Source organism: Phyllostomus hastatus, unplaced genomic scaffold, assembly GCF_019186645.2.
Source record: "Phyllostomus hastatus isolate PE091 unplaced genomic scaffold, TTU_PhHast_1.1 phas_contig_86, whole genome shotgun sequence".
NCBI classification, from domain to species: Eukaryota; Metazoa; Chordata; class Mammalia; order Chiroptera; family Phyllostomidae; genus Phyllostomus; species Phyllostomus hastatus.
This window is the reverse complement of record NW_025333977.1, coordinates 56,713,886-56,733,162: the sequence shown is the minus strand read 5'-3', so window position 1 is coordinate 56,733,162 and position 19,277 is coordinate 56,713,886. Positions and strand designations below refer to the sequence as shown.

Sequence of the window (19,277 nt, the reverse complement as noted above, 5' to 3'; positions counted from 1 at the left end):
AGTTCTAAGGGTCTTGAGAGGCCAGTACAAAACTTAGATAAACAAGATTATAACAACTCTTGCTTAAGATACAGTTTCTTTTTATATATGATCCCTGTTTATCTATACTGTATGCTGCCCTACAATAATCTAAAAATGGTAACAAATACAAAAGTAACAGTAAGAAATGATAAAGTGTAACATAAAAGGTTAATGAAAACAAAGCTAAAGTTCTGAGGAATTTAAAAGAAAATAAATAGTTATAAATTATATAACAGATGACAATTTTCTTGCTGAAGAGTAATTCAAATAAATACAATGATTTTTAAACCAGACGAACATTTTAGCAACTAAAATTATATAGACAGGGTTAGACCCAAGATAGCAGAGGAGTAAGTTGAAGCTACACTAACCTCCTCCTAGGACCAATCTGGAATAAAATCTACATGTAGAGAAAGCATCCTCAATAATTGACTGAACACTGGCTGGAGAGAAGCCTTATAAAAATAACAAACAAAGAAACTACTTCACCACAAGGAAACTGGTAGGGAGTGTGCAGGAGGTGTGACAGAGCTGAATGGGCTCCCACATATGGCAGCTGAAGTTCTAGAAGGATATTTCAGTGGTCAGGGGTTCCCCCTGAGGAATGTAGGGTCTAAACCCCAAGCTGGGCTCCCTTGCCTACAGCACCAGAGCCATTTAGGAACCCAGATAACATCCAGCTGTGAAAAGCAGCAGGGTTTCTATCTCCCAGGGAGACATGGCTAGACACGTAGAGTGCCTCTTAGGGGACCAACACACACAATTTTGTTTGCAGCCACTTACCCTGGGCTCCTGTAGAGAGAGGGCAGAGTGGAGTAGAGATGCTTTTGGAGGGTCAGGGTTTGGTGGCTCTGGGGAGAGAACTGAAGGGGGGCCACCAGGTTCCATGTGCTGAGTCATTCCCCATACTGCGGGGAGCAATTTCTCAGAGAACTCCCCTACAAGTGGCATCAGCCTGAGGGAAAGCAATAGCCCTGCCCACAGGAATTACACTGCCCCACCCTTTGGGAGTTTAAGCCAGGCTACTGATTGCAGCTTAAAGCTATTTCATTGATTAGCTTAACAGGTTAGGCCGAAAAATACAAAGAAGCAGCCAAAATGGGAAGACAAAGAAATGACCCCAAATGAAAGAAAAAGAAAATTCTCCAGAAGAACAACTAGATGAAATGGAGGCAAGCAATTTATCACCTAGAGAGTATAGAGTAATGATTATAAGGATACTCAATAGCATGAAAAAAGACATAGAAACCATAAAAAAAGACCAATCAGAAATAAAGAATGCAGTATCTTAAATAAATAATACATTGGAAAGAATGAACAGTAGAATAGATGAAGCAGAAGATTGAATCTGATTTGGAAGACAAGGTAGAAAGAAACACCTAGGCAGAGCAACAGAAAGAGAAAAGAATTTTAAAAAAGAGGAGAGCTTAGGAATCATTTGGACAATATGAAGCGCAATGATCTGCATTCATGGGAATACCAGAAGGAAAAGAGTGCAACCAAGGGATTGAGGACCTGTTTGAAGAAATAATGACCAAAAACTTACCTAATCTGGAGAAGGCAAAAGACACACAAGTCCAGGAAACTCAGAGAGTCCCAAACAAGTTGAACTGAAAGAGAGGCTTACACCGAGACATATCATAATTGAAAGTACAAGGCTTAAAGAAAAGGAGAGAATGCTAAAAGCCACAAGAGAAGAGCAGGTAGTTACCTACAAGGAAGCACCAATTAGACTGTCATCTGATTACTCAACAGAAACATTTCAGGCCAAAAGGGAGTGACATGAAATATTCAAGGCGATGAAAAGCAAGGTCCTACAACGAAGCCCACTTACCCCACAAGGCTAACATGGAAAACTAAAGAATAAATAAGGAGCTTCCACCACAGGAATAAGCTAAAGGAGTTTATTAACACCAAACCAATACTGTAACAAATGTTAAAAGGTTTGCTCTAAGAAGAAGAAAAAGAAAGAAATTAGAAGAAAACAGTCTATCAATAAAATACCACTAAATACATATTTCTCCATAATCATCTTAAATGTAAATGGCTTAAATGCCTCAACCAGATGACATAGGGTAGCTGAATGGATAACAAAACAAGACCCACATATGTGCTGCCTCCCAGAGAATCATATCAGATTCAAAGATACACATAAACTAAAATTAAAAGGATGGAAAAAGATATTTCATGCAAATGGAAAGGGAAAAAAGCTGGGGTAGCAGTACTTATATATGGCAAAAATAGACTTTAAAACCAAGGCTTTAGTAACAGACAAAAAAGGACACTACATAATGATAAAGGAGACAATCCAACAAGAGGATATTACTTTAGTAAGCACTTATGCACCCAACATAGGAGCACCTAAATATATGAAGCAAATTTTGTTGGACATAAAGGGAGAGACTGATAGAAATACAGACATAGTTGGGGATTTTAACACTCCAATGACTTAGATATCCCAGGCAGAATATCAACAAGGAGACAGTAACCTTAAATGACATACTAGGTCAGATGATTTTCATCGATATCTTCAGAGCATTTCACCCCAAAGCAGCAGAATATACATGCTTTCGAGTGCACCTGGAACATTTTCTAGGATAGACCACATGTTAGGACACAAAACAAGTCTCAGTAAATTTAGGAAGACTGAAATCATATCAAGCATCTTCTCTAACCACAATGCTATGAAACTAGAAAGCACTCATAAAAGAACACTGAAAAATATGCAAAGATGTGAAACTAAATAATGTTGTTAAACAATGAGTGGGTCAACAAAGCGATCAAGGAAGAAATTAAACGACACCATGAAAGAAAAGAAAATGAGGACAAAACACCCCAAAATCTGTGGGACACTGGGAAAGCAATCCTAAGAGGGAAATTCATAGCATTACAGGTCCATCTCAAAAAAAAAAAAAGCTCAAATAAACAATCTAACTTTGCAATTAAAGGAACTTGAAAAAGAACAACAAACAAAGCCCAAAGTGAGTAGAAAGAAGGAAATAATAAGAATAAGAACAAATAAATGGAGTAGAGTCTGCAAAAATGATACAAAGGATCAGTGAATCTAAGAGCTGTTTCTCTGAAAAGATAAACAAAATTGACCAACTTTTAACCAAACTCATCAAGCAAAAAAGAGAAAGAACTCAAGTAAAATCAGGAACAAAACAGGAGAAGTAACAACTGACACCAAAGAAATACCAAGGATTGTAGGAAAAAATAATGAACAACTATATGCCAAAAAAACCCCCAACAACTGGACAACCTGGATGAAACTGATAAATTCCTAGAAACATACAATCTTCTAAAACTAAATCAGGAAGAATCAGAGAATATGAATAGACAGATTATAGCTAGTAAAATTGAAGTAGTAATAAAAAAAATTCCCAAGAAAAGCCCTGGACAGAATGGCTTCACATGTTAATCTTAGAAAACATTTTGAGAATTAACACCTCTCCTTCCCAACCTATTTCTTAAGATTCAAGAGCAGAGTAGGCTCCTAAACTCATTTTAAGAGGCCAGCATTACCCTAATTCCAAAACCATATAAAAGATACTACAAAGAAATAAAAGTATAGTCCAATAACCCTAGGCACATAGGCACTAAACATAGTCACTAAAATCCTCAAAAAAGTCCCCAGATGAACATAGGCACTAAAAATCTCAAAAAAATATTAGCAACGTGGATACAGCAATGAATCAAAAAGATCATACACCATGATCAAGTGGGATTTATTCCAGGAATACAAGGTTGGTACAACATTTGCAAATCAATAAATGTGACACACCACATAAACAAAATGAAGGATAAAAACTACATGATCATATGAATACATACAGAAAAAGCATTTGATAAATCCAGCATCCATTTATGATTAAAACTCTCAGCAAAGTGGGAATAGAGGGAACATATCTAAAAAATAATAAAGGCTGTATATGACAAACCAACTGCCAACATCATGCTCAACAGACAAAAACTACAAGTGTTCCCCTTTAAGACTGAGAACAAGACAGGGATGTCTGTTTTTACCTCTTTTTCAAAATAGTACAATAAGTCCTAGCCATAGCAATCAGAGAAGAAGAAATAAAAGACATCCAAATTGGAAAGGAAGAAGTAAAACTGTCATTATTTGCAGGTAACATGATGCTATACATAGAAAACCCCAAATATGCCAAGAAACTACTAGAACTGATAAATGAATTCAGCAGTGTAGTGGGATACAAAATTAATATCCATAAATCAGTTGCATTTTTATATGCCCCAATAATGAACTAACAGAAAGGGAAAATAAGAAAACAATGCCATTCACAATTGCTACAAAAAAGAATAAAACACCTTGGAATAAACCTAACCAAGGATGTAAAAGTCCTTTACTCTGGAAATTATGAGACACTGAAGAAAGATATAGAAGACACAAATAGTGGAAACACATACCATGTTCATGGATAGGAAAAATTAACATCATTAATATGTTCATACTACCCAAAGCAGTCTATAGATTCAACCCAATTCCTGTCAAGATGGCTGGGGTGGGGGGAGGGTAGGTAGGGGGAAAAGACAGACAGCTGTACTTGAACAACAATAAAATAAAAAGAAAAATATTTTATGAAAAAAAAAGATTCAAATGATATATTTCACAGAACTGGATCAGATATTTCAAAAATTGGTATGGAACCACAAAAGGCCCCACATAATAATAGCAATCCTGAGAAAGAAGAACAAAGTTTGAGGAATCACGCTACCTTGTATCAAACTATACTTTAAGGCCATAGTAATCAAAACAGCATTCTACAGACACATAGATTAGTGGAACAGAATAGATCAGTGGCACAGAAGAGAGAACCCAGAAATAAATCCACACCTTTATAATCAATACTGACAGCAGAAAGCATATACAATGACTAAACGTACTCTATTCAATAAATGGTGTTGGAAAAACTGGCTAGATACTTGGAGAAAAATGAAACTGGACCACTTTCTTATACCACACACAAGAATAAATTCAAAATGGATCAAAGACTAAAATGTTAGACCCTAAACCATAAAAATTGTAGAAGAAAACATACACAGCAAAAGGTCGGACATTGCTGATAGCAATATTTATTGGATATCTCCCCAGGAAGGGAAACAAGAGAAAAAAAATAAACAAATGGGACTACATGAAACTAACTTTTTTGCACAGCAAAATGATAAAAAAAATGAGAGAATGGAAGAACATATTCACCGATACGTCTGATAAGGGGTTAATGTCCAAAATTTATAAAGAACTTAATAAAACAACACCAAAAAAAAAAAAAACCCACAAGCAACCCAATTAAAAAATGGCAAAGTGCCCAAATAGACACTCCTCCAAAGTAGACATACAGATATGGACCATATCTTTATGTGACCAAATAGACACTTCTCCAAAGTGGAAAACTGACATATGGAAAGATGCTCAAGGTCACTCATCAACAGAGAAATGCAAATTAAAATGACAATGAGGTATCATCTCACACCTATCAGAATGGCCATCATAAACAAATCAATAAACAAGTGCTGGTGGGGATGTAGAGAAAGGGGAACACTTTTGCACTGTAGGGGGAATGCAGACTGGTGCAGCTTCTGTGGAAAGCAGTAGGGAGATACCTCAAGAAATTAAAATGTCTCTGACTTTTGACCCACGATCCCACTCTGGGAATATATCTGAAGGAACCCAAAACACTAATTCAAGAGAATACATGCACCCTTATGTTCATGGCAGCATTATTTACAATTACCAACATATGGAAGCAGCCCAAGTGTCCATTAATAGATGAGTAGATAAAACAAATATGGGACATTTGCATAATGGAATACTACCCAGCTATAAAAAGAAGAAAATTTTACCCTTTGGGACAGCATGGATAGACTTTGAGGACATTTTGTAAAGTTCATTAAGCCAATTAGAAAGAGAAATACCATATGATTTCACTCGTATGTGGAATCTAACGCACAAATGAAACTATCATGGAAAATGGGGACAGACTGGTAGATGGAGAGCAGGATGACTGCTTAGAAGGTGTGGGAGGTATGGGACAGAGACTGAGGAAATGTCCCAGAGACTGGGACAGAGACTCATGGACAGGACAACAGAGGGGTGATTGCTGGAGGAGAGGGGAGTATAATAGGGCTGAATAGTAATGGGAAAAATACAATAAAGATTAAATTTAAAAATTGTATACACAATGATAACATGAAAAATTAAGAAAAATACATAAAGATCAAATAACTAAAATAAAATTGTAAGACAAAATAAAGCAGCAGTATGTATAACCATTTTTTAATCAGTATATTTTTATTGTTCAGGTATAGGTGTCTCCATTTTCCCCACACCAGTCCCTCCCACCACAGCCATCCCCACCTCCCACCCTCAATCCTACCCACTTTGGCTTTGTCCATGTGTCCGTTATATATATTCCTTGACAACCCTTGCATTTTGCAGGGGCAAACAATGTTTTTTTTTCTCTCTCAGTTTTAGACAGCAATAGGTATCCAAAGCAACTTAAATTTGTTATCTCTTTTGAATAATCTTGTCAGTCTGTGAATTTTAAATGCCTTCTTAATCTCTGTGAGTCCTAAACACTCTTCCCACTTTTTTTTGTGCATGGTTCTGCATAGTAGATTAAATAACCAGGGGTCATATGTGCAATGTGCAGAATAGTAGACTGAGAGCTCTGAATTTTAAATCTGGGCTTCCCCTCATCTGTTTCATTTATTCCTTTATTTTACATATGTTTACTGTGTGTCCTCTAAGTGACAGGTATTGGGCTAGGTTCAGGGGTCACAGCAGCAATGAAACGAACATGGTGACTGTACCAAGAAGCATGAATTTATTATGTTGCAAAAGATTAATAATAAATCAATAAATTTTATGGTGTTACATGTGTAACCCTATTATATATATAATAGCTATGCAGATAGTAAAGAAGAAAAAATAAATAATGAGATATAAAAAGATGACAGTGTTACCTAAGTAGTAAGCAAATACAAATGAGGATGATGTGGTTGGTAGAGTAACAGTATCCAGAGAAGTTTTCCCATGCGTCATATTTGAGTGAAGTTTGCTTGACAATTTGCACTGGGGGGCAGAGAACTCCAGACAGAAGTGTCAAGTCCCTATGGCTGAAAGGAGCTTGATTGTGCTTGAAGAGGAAAAGGCCTCTATTCCTATTGCTCAATGGAGACGAGAAAGTCATAATGTTAAACTGATGGCAGATCATATCATACTTTGTAGACTATAGACTGGATTTTATTATGAGTGGGGTGGGGCTTTATTTAACAGGGCACATCTTTCTGACTGTTCAGGATTTTGTGCTGAGTGTAGATAATTATTTTCATCCTGGCTGCCCACTGTACATTGTCAAAGTGCTTGGGCATTGTCAGTCTATATGTATGGAAGTCCAGGTGACTGGTTTTCACAATTCATCCTGTGTCATTGTATATGAGAAAGAATCCTAAAATGTATCATAAAACTTTCAAATAATTTTGTATCTTTTTAAAAAAAGTTTATTTGGTAAACATAGGCTAAATTCTCCTCACACTTTTCATCAGATATCCTGATATTCTGAGGAATGTAAGTTTGTATTTCCCAGGCCTGTATCCATTGCAAATGGAACATTCTTTTTAGTCTATTACTTAATCCTTCACAAACATACCAATTTGCCTTTGACTTGAGAATGTTTGCATTTACTTTATTCTTAAATAGTCCTTTAAATAGCTGTGAGGGGCAGATATGCATAGTAGTCCTCTGCTTTGATTCTGCAGTGAGAGACCTGATTTCAAATTCAGACTTCAACACTGGTCAGCTGTATGTCCATGGGAAAGTTACATTACCAGTACTAGTGAAATGTGAATTTTTATTGCAAGAGTCAGCAAACTATGGCCAAATTTATCCAAATCTGCTACCTGTTTTGTTAAAGTTTTATTGAAATGTAGCCACACCCATTTTCTTACTTATTTCCTGTGACTTCTTCTACCCAATAAGAGCAGTGTTGAGTCTTTGTGACATAAACTGAGAGTATTATGTGGCCCACAAGGCCTAAAATGTTTATATCTGACTTAAAAAAAAAAAGTTTGCCGAAACCTGGTATTGTGTATATTCCTGAGGGCTGTGGGGAATTCCATAAAATGATTCATACAAAGCACTTTGTATAAGATCTAGTATTTAATAAATATTCAGTATATATTTACAATTATTAGAGTTTTTAAAAATTTGCTTTGTTTACTTCCAAATCATCAGATGCCATAGATTCTCATGAAGAGGTATCATTGGTTTATGTGAATCTTTTGAGAGAAAGTACCCAAGCTTGAGAAGTCTGTTTATTTGTAGTCATACTTTGGTGACATACTTTACTTCTGCATTAATAACACTCCCGGATGTTGGAAGTTCTATTTTGCCTACTAATCTGTCCCTGATATGGATATTATAAATTATATATGTAAAAGTTCTTGGCTATATTACAGCAACATGGGTAGATTGTTAAATTAATCATTGCAAAACCTTTTGAAAATCTAGGCAGCAATGTGCAAATGCAAAATTTATAACTGAAGCAAACAAAAAGAAGCTGATGATTCCTTAAGGATACTGCTGTTTTTTGTGGTTTCATTCTTTTGTTGTCATCACCAGAGACTTATATAACATTTGGGGGAATTTTTAATATTTAAACATAAGCATTTTTATTCCAATGTACGCTATATATACAGGCTGATTTGAACTTACTCTAACTAGAGGCCAGACATACAACTTTTTTCCTCTGTTAGGGTATATGTTTGCTTGAATGCCCACATGTGTTATAACTTCTAATAAGCAGTTCCATATATTTATAAGGAAATATGTGTAGTGAAGAATTTAATGATTTTATTTTTCATAGTGGTAATCATGTTATAAAAGATCCCTTTTTAAACAGGGATTATAAACTGTGGGAGGAAAGGAAGAAGATAATTTTTTATTCGAGTGTTCCAACTAAATAATTTCTTACTTAGTTTTCTTTATGAAAAAAAAAATCTTCCTAAAATCCTGTATCATACTTCACAGAGCTACTTCTGTAGGTATCCAAAATATCATAATTATTAAGTCGCACTTATTCCAATAAAGTAAAAAGTTGTGTTGTTTTTAATTTCTATTTCCTATTTCAGTAACTCTTAAAATGAAATTGCTTAAGTAACATGTAATTAGTTTAATTTGTTTTTCTAAAACTACTTCACAGTTAATGTTGGACTTAAATATAAATTTTATTATTGTTTGAGGTTTTTAGCTTTTTCTGTACCTTCTTAATCCAGTTCAAGTGAATTTGTTTAAAATTAATTTTAAAAAGGTGTGGGGCATGATTCCTACCACACTGACATCTATGGTTAAGTTTGGAATACTGTACTTATTTGCATAAACCAGTTTTTCTTCTGTTTCCTTTCACAAAGAACTAATATAAAGAATTGCCAGAAAGACTGTGAAGTATTTGCTGGCCTTTGAATAGTGGGTGGAGTTTGGATAGGAGAGGAATGGCAATTCTTATACCTGATTCTGTCACAGGAGCAGGTTGATGGTTTTGGTTTGATTTTGGAGCATGATTTTTCCAGGTTATCTGGAATTCTAGTTTGCCTAAAACACAGTATAAACCTTAGGCCTGGATTCTGTTTGTGTATAGTGAAATGATTCAAATTATGGAGTCTGTGCCCTGAAACTCAGAAAAAAAATTATCTTGAATTAATCTTTCACTTTAATAAAAGTTTTATGAAATTACATGAAATAAGAACAGAAATCTAATATACTCTTTTAAAAAATAATCATACTGGGTAAGGTACAGAAAGATTATGTGTTTATACTGAATTTTGAAAAATTGGCTAGAATAGTTTTTGACATCCTTGTCAGATGTGCATTGGCAACTTTTCTGAACTCATATAAAGTGATTTCTTTCCCATAAATGGGAGTAGGCAGTAAAGTGCCCCATCCATCCTGTAGACCTCAGCCTTCAATGCTACTTTCTAAAAAGCCTAGACTAGATTTAGCAGATCCTCTCTCAATACAGTGTCATACTACCATATTTTTCTTTGTATTATTAATTACTATAGTAATTAAACATGCTTGTGTTATTATTTTAAGGTGGCTGTATCTCCCATTAGACAATGAACTGAGTGAAAATGGATATTGTGTATTTCTTACTCATCACTGTATCCCAGCACCTAGCATTATGCTTGGCATGAAGCAGGCATTCAATATATGTTCAGTACGCCAATACATAAATAGCACACTGCTCCAGAAAAAATAAATAGAGTTTTTTAAAGGCTTATTTTGTTTTGAGGTTAGCCACAACATGCTTATCTTTATGTTTTATTTTTAATAAAGATAAAAAATTGGGACAACTGTATTAGAATAAAAATTAAAATGATTAAAAATAAAATCTGTGAGGAAAGTAAAAAATATATATTTCAGAACATGTTAGTCTATTTCAATTTATATTTAATTTATGTTTACAAATATATTTCATATCTATTTATTGACTAATAGGAGCCAATAGGAGCTCCTCTTAATTTATCCTGTACTGTATTAAATACTATTAACCACATTATACACATTATCCTATTTAATTACCTTTTAGGAGAGTGTTGAAACTGTCTTCCATTTTACAGTGAACATAACTCAGGCTTAGAGAAGTTGAATCCCTTCACTAAATGCATACAACTAAGATAACCACATATTAGAGCTATGGATATGTGGGGGTTAATGTGGTTTTATTTTTATTTTTTCTTCTCACATGAGGGTATGTTTTTTTCATTTTTTGAGAGAGAGAGAAAGAGAGAGAGGGAAAGGGGGATGTGGGAGAGTAACATTAATCGGTCGCTTCCCCTGAGCACCCTGACCAGGGATGGAACCCACAATCTAGGTATGTGCTCTGACTAGGAATTGAACCAGCAAACTTCTAGTGTACAGGACAGTGCTCCAACCAACTAAGCCACCTGACCAGGGTTGAATGTGGTTTTAAAATACTGGTATACTAAGAAAATTGCAAAAAAGCACAAACACAAGAATTAATTTATAAATAGTCATGCTGAATGTGGTGGTATGCAGTTATACTTAAGAATTGAGATTTCAGATTCAAAAGGATGAACCCCAACTGTACCTATTACCAGGGTGACCCTTAGCATTTTATGTAGCTTTTCTAAATCTCAGTCTCCCAAATCATAAAACATACTGGCTATCACAGCCTTGTTAACTGAGACCATGTAACATGTAGAGCCTGGTGGCCAGTAAGAACTCATTGAATTTGAATTGCTTTTTCTTTTATATATAATATCAGATTTCTTCCTCCTATTCTACCCCAGTTAGCCCACTACAAGCTAGCTCCCTTTGTGGGAATGTGCACAAATATACACTTGAGAGCTGTATATTATTTAGCAAATTGAGTGATGGTCGAAATATAAATATGATTAATAGCAGCCTCTATATTAATTCCCTCAATACCCCACTCCAGAACACACACATATGAGCACATGCTTGCTCTCCCTTCCCCACAAACACACCACTTCACAAGGAACTAGGTGTCTGTCTCATTTTCAGCCTGCCCTCCCTCTATCCCTACGTGAATGGTTTTCCCCAGTTCATCTCCTCTCTGCAGTGATTATCCATTTTGGGTCTCAAGAGTACATTGTTGCCTGTTAAAAAACAACTTCCTCGGTGTTCTAAATCAATATGTTCCTTGAATATTGCCCTGAAATATTCATTATTTGGGGTGATAATCAAGGGACATCCTCCTATAGTCAGTATAGTTTATAAAGTTATAATTATTTTGGACTGGAAAATAAAATTCTCAGATGCTTTATGCTTGTATGTTTGCAAGAACTTTCTTCTTCTTCACCTGTATTTTCCTCATTTACTTTTAATACTCTGTAGGTATATTCATTGATAAGTTGCCTCAAGTCATCTTTTGAAATGAAGCTAGTTAAATATAAGTAAATAAATATCGCATACCTAATTATAAATTTTGATAAGATAATGGGGAGCTATCAAGTTCAAGAACGTGTCTTCCAAAATTGAAATATTATAATAGTTTACGTAAATATCGTAGTTAATCTGTTATGAATAAATTCATGAGGAGTGAAAAAAATGGAAAAGGAAAAGTAGATGAATGGACAATGTTTCTAAACTTTTACCATTAAAACAAGCTTTAAAAGCTGATTACCAACTATGTTTAATATTTTTAATTATATTTATCTTTTTATATTCAAGTCACTGTCAGTGTTTTGATCTGCGGCAATAATTGGCTTTTGTAGGTAAGCTAGAGTTTTCAGTGTTGTTTGAAAAACGGGAGTGTGTGTTTATCTATATACCTGTGTCTATATGTATTTGTTTTTTGTAATTGGATAACCTATAGTGATTTATTCTGGAGAAGAGCAATGCCTTATTCAGATGATATACATAATAATTTCACATAATATCTCACCTGTGTTTTATTACCAGAGATGACCTAGCTTGAGTTTTTGCTTATTGGTACTTGGGCTGTGCAGGTTTTTGAGTTATCTACTTTGAAAAAGATACATCGTTTATAAGCATTAATGCTTTGAAAAATCACCTTTGATAACAATCTTTGTGAGATAGCAGAGAAATATAAACCTATTTAAAAAAAATACATGAAAATTTTTTAAATTTCTTAATCACTCAGGTAATCATTATCAGATTGACCAGGTTATGCATTGCTTTAGATTTGTCTTTTATACCAGATTGAAAACTTCCATTTTTCATATTGGTCTCGTTCTGCTTGCATACACATGCACACACATGCACAGGTACAAGCACATTCTCCTCCAACTTTGCTTTTTTCATATCTACTTCAGCAGGTAACCAAGCTTGTCAAGAATAGAGATTAAATTACAGAAAAAAGAGACTTGAAAATTTCTCAAGTTGAGTACAGTAAATCCTTACTTTATGTCATTCAGAGGTTCTTGGAAACTGCAACTTGAAATAAAATAGCATATAACTAAACCAACTTTACCACAGGTTAATTGATATAAACAAGAGTTAAGTTTCTACAGCATATTTCTGGGCACAAAAACATGATCAAACTTCTACATAAAGACCCAAAATACTTCTAATATTAAATATTAAAGTAAATCTGAGTCATTTATATATTTAGGAAAAATTAATAAAAACAAGTAAGATATATTTTTCAATGCACTTAGTTCAAGGCCATGGGTGGCAGTAGGCTATCCCTGCATAGGCTGCAAGAAGGGAACCTGCCCTGGAGGACTCCCGCCTGCCACAGGGACTCTCACACTCACCCACACTCACACTCACTCAGATAGGACAATGCAGACCTGCTGATTCACGTGCTCAGAATGGGATGTGTGAGGAAATGAGAATTCCCAGAGAAAACCCAAGCAGACATGGGGTAACATGCAAACTCCACTCAGACAGTGACCCTGGACAGAAATCGATTTTTTTCTTCATTAATGTTGTAAAGAAATGACTCAGAAGGAAACAATATTACTTGAGGACCTGTACTATTTTTTTAAGTAAAAGTATAATTGGAAGCATTTAGCATGTAAATGAACAGACCAACTGACCCAAGGGAGTTAAGGGGGAAAGATGGGGAAGGGTCTAAGCAACAAACAGATACAAATGACCCACAGACATAGACAACAGGGTGATAATTGACTGTGGGAGCAGGGGTGGGTGGGGCAGGGGAGAGCAATGGGGGAAATTGGGACAACTGTGATAGAGCAACAATAAAAAAAGGGGAAAAAAAAGAAAAAAAGATACAATATTCTATCCTTTCCTACTTATTTCCTAGAAGGTACCCAAAAAGATGTAGATAATACAAGTAGAGGTAATTTTAATATAATATTTAATAATCTAAGGACAAATTAAACCTAGGCAAAAGAAAATATCCCTTTTAATAATGAATATAGATAATGAGGGCTCTGAGGATATAATTAAATAAAAATTAATTTATATAAAGTAAAGTTGTGTAGGTACATGAAAAAGTAAAGTTGTGTAAAGTACATGAAAATTTAGAAAGTCATGTAACATTGAAAAGAAAACTTCAAAATAATTTTATAATAGCTACCTATGTTCTGAAATTTGTATAATTACAGATATTTAATAGTTGAATTGACAGTTTGTCTTACTAGAGTTTATGCTGCTTGCTACCTAATTTTATTTCAAATTCTGGGTCTAAAATTCAAGATACATTTTATTATTGATGATACTACTATCTAGTATCAGATACACATAATCACATTTTGATTATTTTAAGTTTTTCTCTTAATCAGTTTCTATTAACAAAGTATGATATCTATTGAAAATATGAGCAACAAATAATATTTTTCTTTATTGGTTAATTTAATTAAAATTGAATGAGTTCTTTTTAATTTTAAAAAATAGAATAGGTAGTTAGATATTACTTGCTTTTCAATAGTGACATTTTAGAATGTCTTCAAAAATGTTATTTTTATTGTAATTTAAAATTCTATTATTTCAAAATAGAATTTTGACATGCCATACCTCTCTCATAAAAGAAAATGTCTAAGGCTCTTTGCTCAAGGTCAATCAGTTGAAATAGGTAAAAATACATGCTTTTTTCTTCATGGTTTTATGGTGTACCATTTAGGAGCCACTCTTCAATGACTATTGACTAGCTAAGAGGAATATATAATTTTTCTTCATATTTGTTACATTTAGCCACTGTTTAATAATGCCATTCTTTATTAGTATACAATAATAGTTGATACAGTGGACTAAGTTGCTTATTTTGAAAATCCCAAGAGTCGTTAAGGACCACAAGTAAATACAACATTAAATAGATTTGAACTACAAATGATAATTTCACCTAATAAATGTTTCTGTATCTAATTATACTTGCATGCCAAGAAAATTTGGTTGTTTTGTTTTATTATAAAGCTTATTGCCAGAAATTGAGACAATCATCAGTTTTTTATTTTAGAGATAGTATCCTGAAAACCTTAAAATTGGAATTATCTGTGTGTGACAAAATTTCCTTAATAAATTCTCATTACTTGATTACAGGTTGAATGTTTCAGACATCTAAAATAATTAGAGTACTGATTATTCTGATTACCAGAAATGCTTAAATATATATATTATTCATCAATGTATTCAGTTTCTATATCAGACACCTGTGATTTAAACATTTTTAGTAGTTTCTGATTCACAGGAAAGTCAGCTGCATTTCATTTATCTTTCTCTGGATGTTAGGGATTTACTCTCGTTTCATAAAAACATGTGAGTAAGCTAATCAATAGATTGTAGGCAGAATAGATAATATGGTGTTAGCTTCTAACTTATTTGTTAATTAGTTTAAGACATAACACTAATAACTAAAGTAGTTATTATATTGATGTTTGTGCTGCCCACTAAGGTATATATATTTTTGACATTACCTTCCAGAAGTCAACATCTGACTCCTTCAGTTGTTTGGAAAGTAGGCTGCCTGTGGACTTTAAGGATAGGCTTTAAATGCCTTCTGTGATATCTGTAATTGTTTTTCATTTTTAAATTACTTTTGACATTTAATATTATATTACTTTCAGCTGTAACGTAGTGGTTAGATGTTTATATAACTTACGTAATGATTTCTCCCTAAGTCTGGTCCTACCCTGTCCCCTTACATACCAGCAGTTATTACAGTATTATCGACTATATTTCCTATGCTGTACTATATGTCCTTGTGACTTGTAACTGCTAATTTTTACTTCTTGATCTCTTTACCTTTTTCACCCAGTCTCCCAAACACTCTCTGATCTGGCAACCATCAACTTCTGTGAAACTGTTTCGATTTATTCATTTATTTTGTTTTATAGATTCCTTTTAGTTTTGCTGAGAGCCTAAAACTGCTCTAATAAATAAGGGCTATTAATTAAAAATTGTATTATTAGGCCCTGGCTGGCGTAGCTCAGTGGATTGAGCGTTGGCTGCAAACCAAAGCATCACAGGTTCGATTCCCAGTCAGGGCACATGCCTGGGTTGCAGGCCACGACCCCCAGCAACCGCACATTGATGTTTCTCTCTCTCTTTCTTTCTCCCTCCCTTCCCTCTCTAAAAATAAATAAAATCTTAAAAAAAAAACTTATAAAAATGTATTATTAGAAATTTCTGTATAAAATACTTATTTTTGATCTTGTTCATTTGTATAATGCCTCTTTGTTTTTATTCCTTTTTTTTTTTTTGGTTGTTGTTAAACAGAATATTTTCTTAAACCTTAAGTGAATATTCAATAATAGAAACTTAAGAAATTCTACTTTCATAGTGGTTTGGATCTAACAATCTGGGACTTCCATGCTCCCTTTTATTGGATTGTTTGGGTTTCTGTTTTTTTCATTTCTTTATTTTTAACTTTCAGCTTTTAAAACTTAAAGCAATTTTTATAAAGCAGTTAGTTACTAACAACAAATACTCATCTTTCACCAAAGTTTAGATTTACAATTCTGAAGCCGATTGTGCAGTTGTGTCAGGTTGCTGTTTAATATACGGAAGGTTTCAAAAAAACCTTAAATTTCAACTGGGTTAAGTGTTTGTGTACACTATTACTGCTTTGTCATTAAACTAAATGAGGTATTAAAGTCTTAAAACCAGAGTTATAACAAGATAGAGAACTCAAGCATAACTGTGTGCCTGGAGAAAATACTAATTGATGGTGCCCTGTTCTCAATTGTCCAAAATAGTCTTGTCTCATGTGGTGTTCTTAATTGAGTTATAACAATTCTTTGGTACATTTTCCTCTTTTATGGATATAGGGCACTTTAACTTGTAAAACATTTTACTTTATTAAACATGTATATTTTAGTAATTAGGTCGTTTTTTTCACTCCCACAAAATAATAGGCTAGTAAGTATAATACTGCTTATTATGTGATTGATTTTGTCTTTATTTTTTCTTTTACTTTTTACTCTGAAATGTATTTCTTTGAAATTATGGGGAAATATTTTAAGCTGACAAACATGGAAGGCAGTTTTTCTACTGACAGTGGAATTATATTTTCTAAAAGGAGAAACTACGTATTACATATTATATATAAAAATCATTATATTACATATAAAATCCTGTGGAAAAATCAGAGATAAGCAACAGGTTGGTTTTTTTTTGGTATTGTTTTGTTTTTGTGTTATGATACACACTACTGTGCAGTTATTACTTCGTGGTTGCTGAGAACACAACACTGAACAAGACAGAGCCACTGCACTTTGGACCCAACCTACACATATTTTCTCAGTTTTTTTAGATATTAATTGATTTTGTGGCTAAATAAATTTGCTAATTTTCTTTTTTGAATAAGTTTCATCAAATGAGATAAATGTTAGTAGTTCTGGTTTTTATAGGATATATTTCTTGAACATCATTATTCTTAAGGTAGAGATTTATAATTTTAATTAATAGTCTTAGTAAATAATGTATAACAATTAAGGAAATATTATATATCATTGTGCTTAACTATGTATTTCTCTAAAATTTTAGCTGGGAAGTTTTAAGATTCCTTTTGTCAAACATAAGATGGTGGTTGGAAGAATATGGCTTTGATGGATTTCGTTTTGATGGTGTTACATCTATGCTTTATCATCACCACGGGATGGGTAGGTAATCCAATCAAACTCAGATATAACTAATGGTTCTATGTTATCTTTTCACTTGTGGATTGCAACGAGGTTTGGGGTTCAGGTACAGAAGCTGCAATGAGTATTACTATTGGCTTGATTTTTATTATTTCCATTGTATGCATTTTTATTATTTCTACTGTTTGCATTTTCCAGTCACTTCTGGTACTTTTTTGCAAAAAGTTGTATATAAATACATTTTATAAGTAAATAAAAGAGAATGATTTTCTGTTAAATATATGTATTTAATAACATGCTATTTTTAATATGTATCTTTCTTCTAAAATGTTTTTTAAGGAAATCTTTTTTGCAGCACTCTCAGAATGTGAACATAACAGCATTTACAATGAAGATAAATAACAAAAATAATAAATGAGAACATTTGTGAATGTGTGGGTTCCTGCATATTAAACATTAAAGAAAATATGCATAATGTATTATATATAATATTCTTGGTTTAAATTAAATTATAAATTAATTTATAATAAAACATTGATCAGTTTTTCAATTTAAATGTTATATAAAGAAATAGAACTACAGAACCTAATTCTTCAGTAGATAACATGTCAAACAATTATATTTTAGCAGTCAAATATTTACCAGCATCAACCAATCCAAAAAAACGGACCTTAGACTGTCAGTCTTGAAAAGTAGCTGCCTAGGAAAGAAGCTGTATTCAAAATGTGGTGCTGTCTTTAAAACCTGCAGCACAGTCTTAGAGATAGTCTCAACTTTGCTTCACACAAAGTTGAACCTGTAAAACATAACAGGTTTCATTAATATCTTTCAGTCTGGAGAGTAGCTTATTTAAAGAATGAAAAAAGGAAGCATGGCAAAATTCAAGAAAGATTTTCTACCAAATTAAAATATCCACATGTGCCTGCAAAACCTCCCTCAGATTAGGGCTAGGAATTTTCCAAGGAAATATAGGATTGGGGAAATGAACTGAAGTCTAGGGATATGGAATAGAGTTCTAACCCTGTGGAGGTCATGGCTGATCTGAAATATTCAAACACAGAGAACTCTGATGTAAAGTTTTTGACCTAATGGGTAAAAATGATAAAGAAAAACATTCTGAATTACTTGTTTTCCCCCCTTTGAATGATGAGAAAAAATCTGAAACTGTACTGCAAAAGAACACATACCTGAAAAAAATAAGATTAAACAATTAACATTAAGACACAGGGTGTTTAAGTTCATAAAATTCAGTGGTAAGGAGAAATTCATTAGGTGATAACTAGGCAGAAAAATGAGTTTACCTGCATGGATGAAAAAAATGGCTGGGTTCTACTACTCTGTTGCTAATACCAATGCCTATAAAATTCTTAGGAAAACAAAGCGAGACTGAGGAATTTGATAGTTGAAGTGCCATCGAGGTATAGATTTGAAAAACCTTAAAAAATAAAACTTCTGTAATTACACTTGAAAATACCCTTCAGTGATGGAATCCTATAAAAAAGAATGATTCAGAATAAAGAACTTACAGTGTCGCAGGTTCGATTCCCAGTCAGAGTACATGCCTGGGTTGCAGGCCATGACCCCAGCAACTGCACATTGATGTTTCTCTCTATCTCCCTCCCTTCTCTTTCTAAAAATAGATAAATAAAATCTTTAAAAAATTTTTTAAAAAAAGAACTTGA

General features: G+C 33.6%; 1 protein-coding gene across 1 annotated transcript in view; it reads left to right on the top strand.

Annotated features, from left to right (window-relative positions):
• The window catches only part of GBE1 (1,4-alpha-glucan branching enzyme 1), a 268,090-nt gene that overhangs the window by 167,670 nt on the left and 81,143 nt on the right, over positions 1 to 19,277 (top strand). The window contains exon 8 of the mRNA XM_045851712.1: positions 17,501 to 17,616. Within this exon, the coding sequence (XP_045707668.1) occupies positions 17,501 to 17,616 (116 nt within the window). The remainder of the gene's footprint in view (positions 1 to 17,500; positions 17,617 to 19,277) is intronic.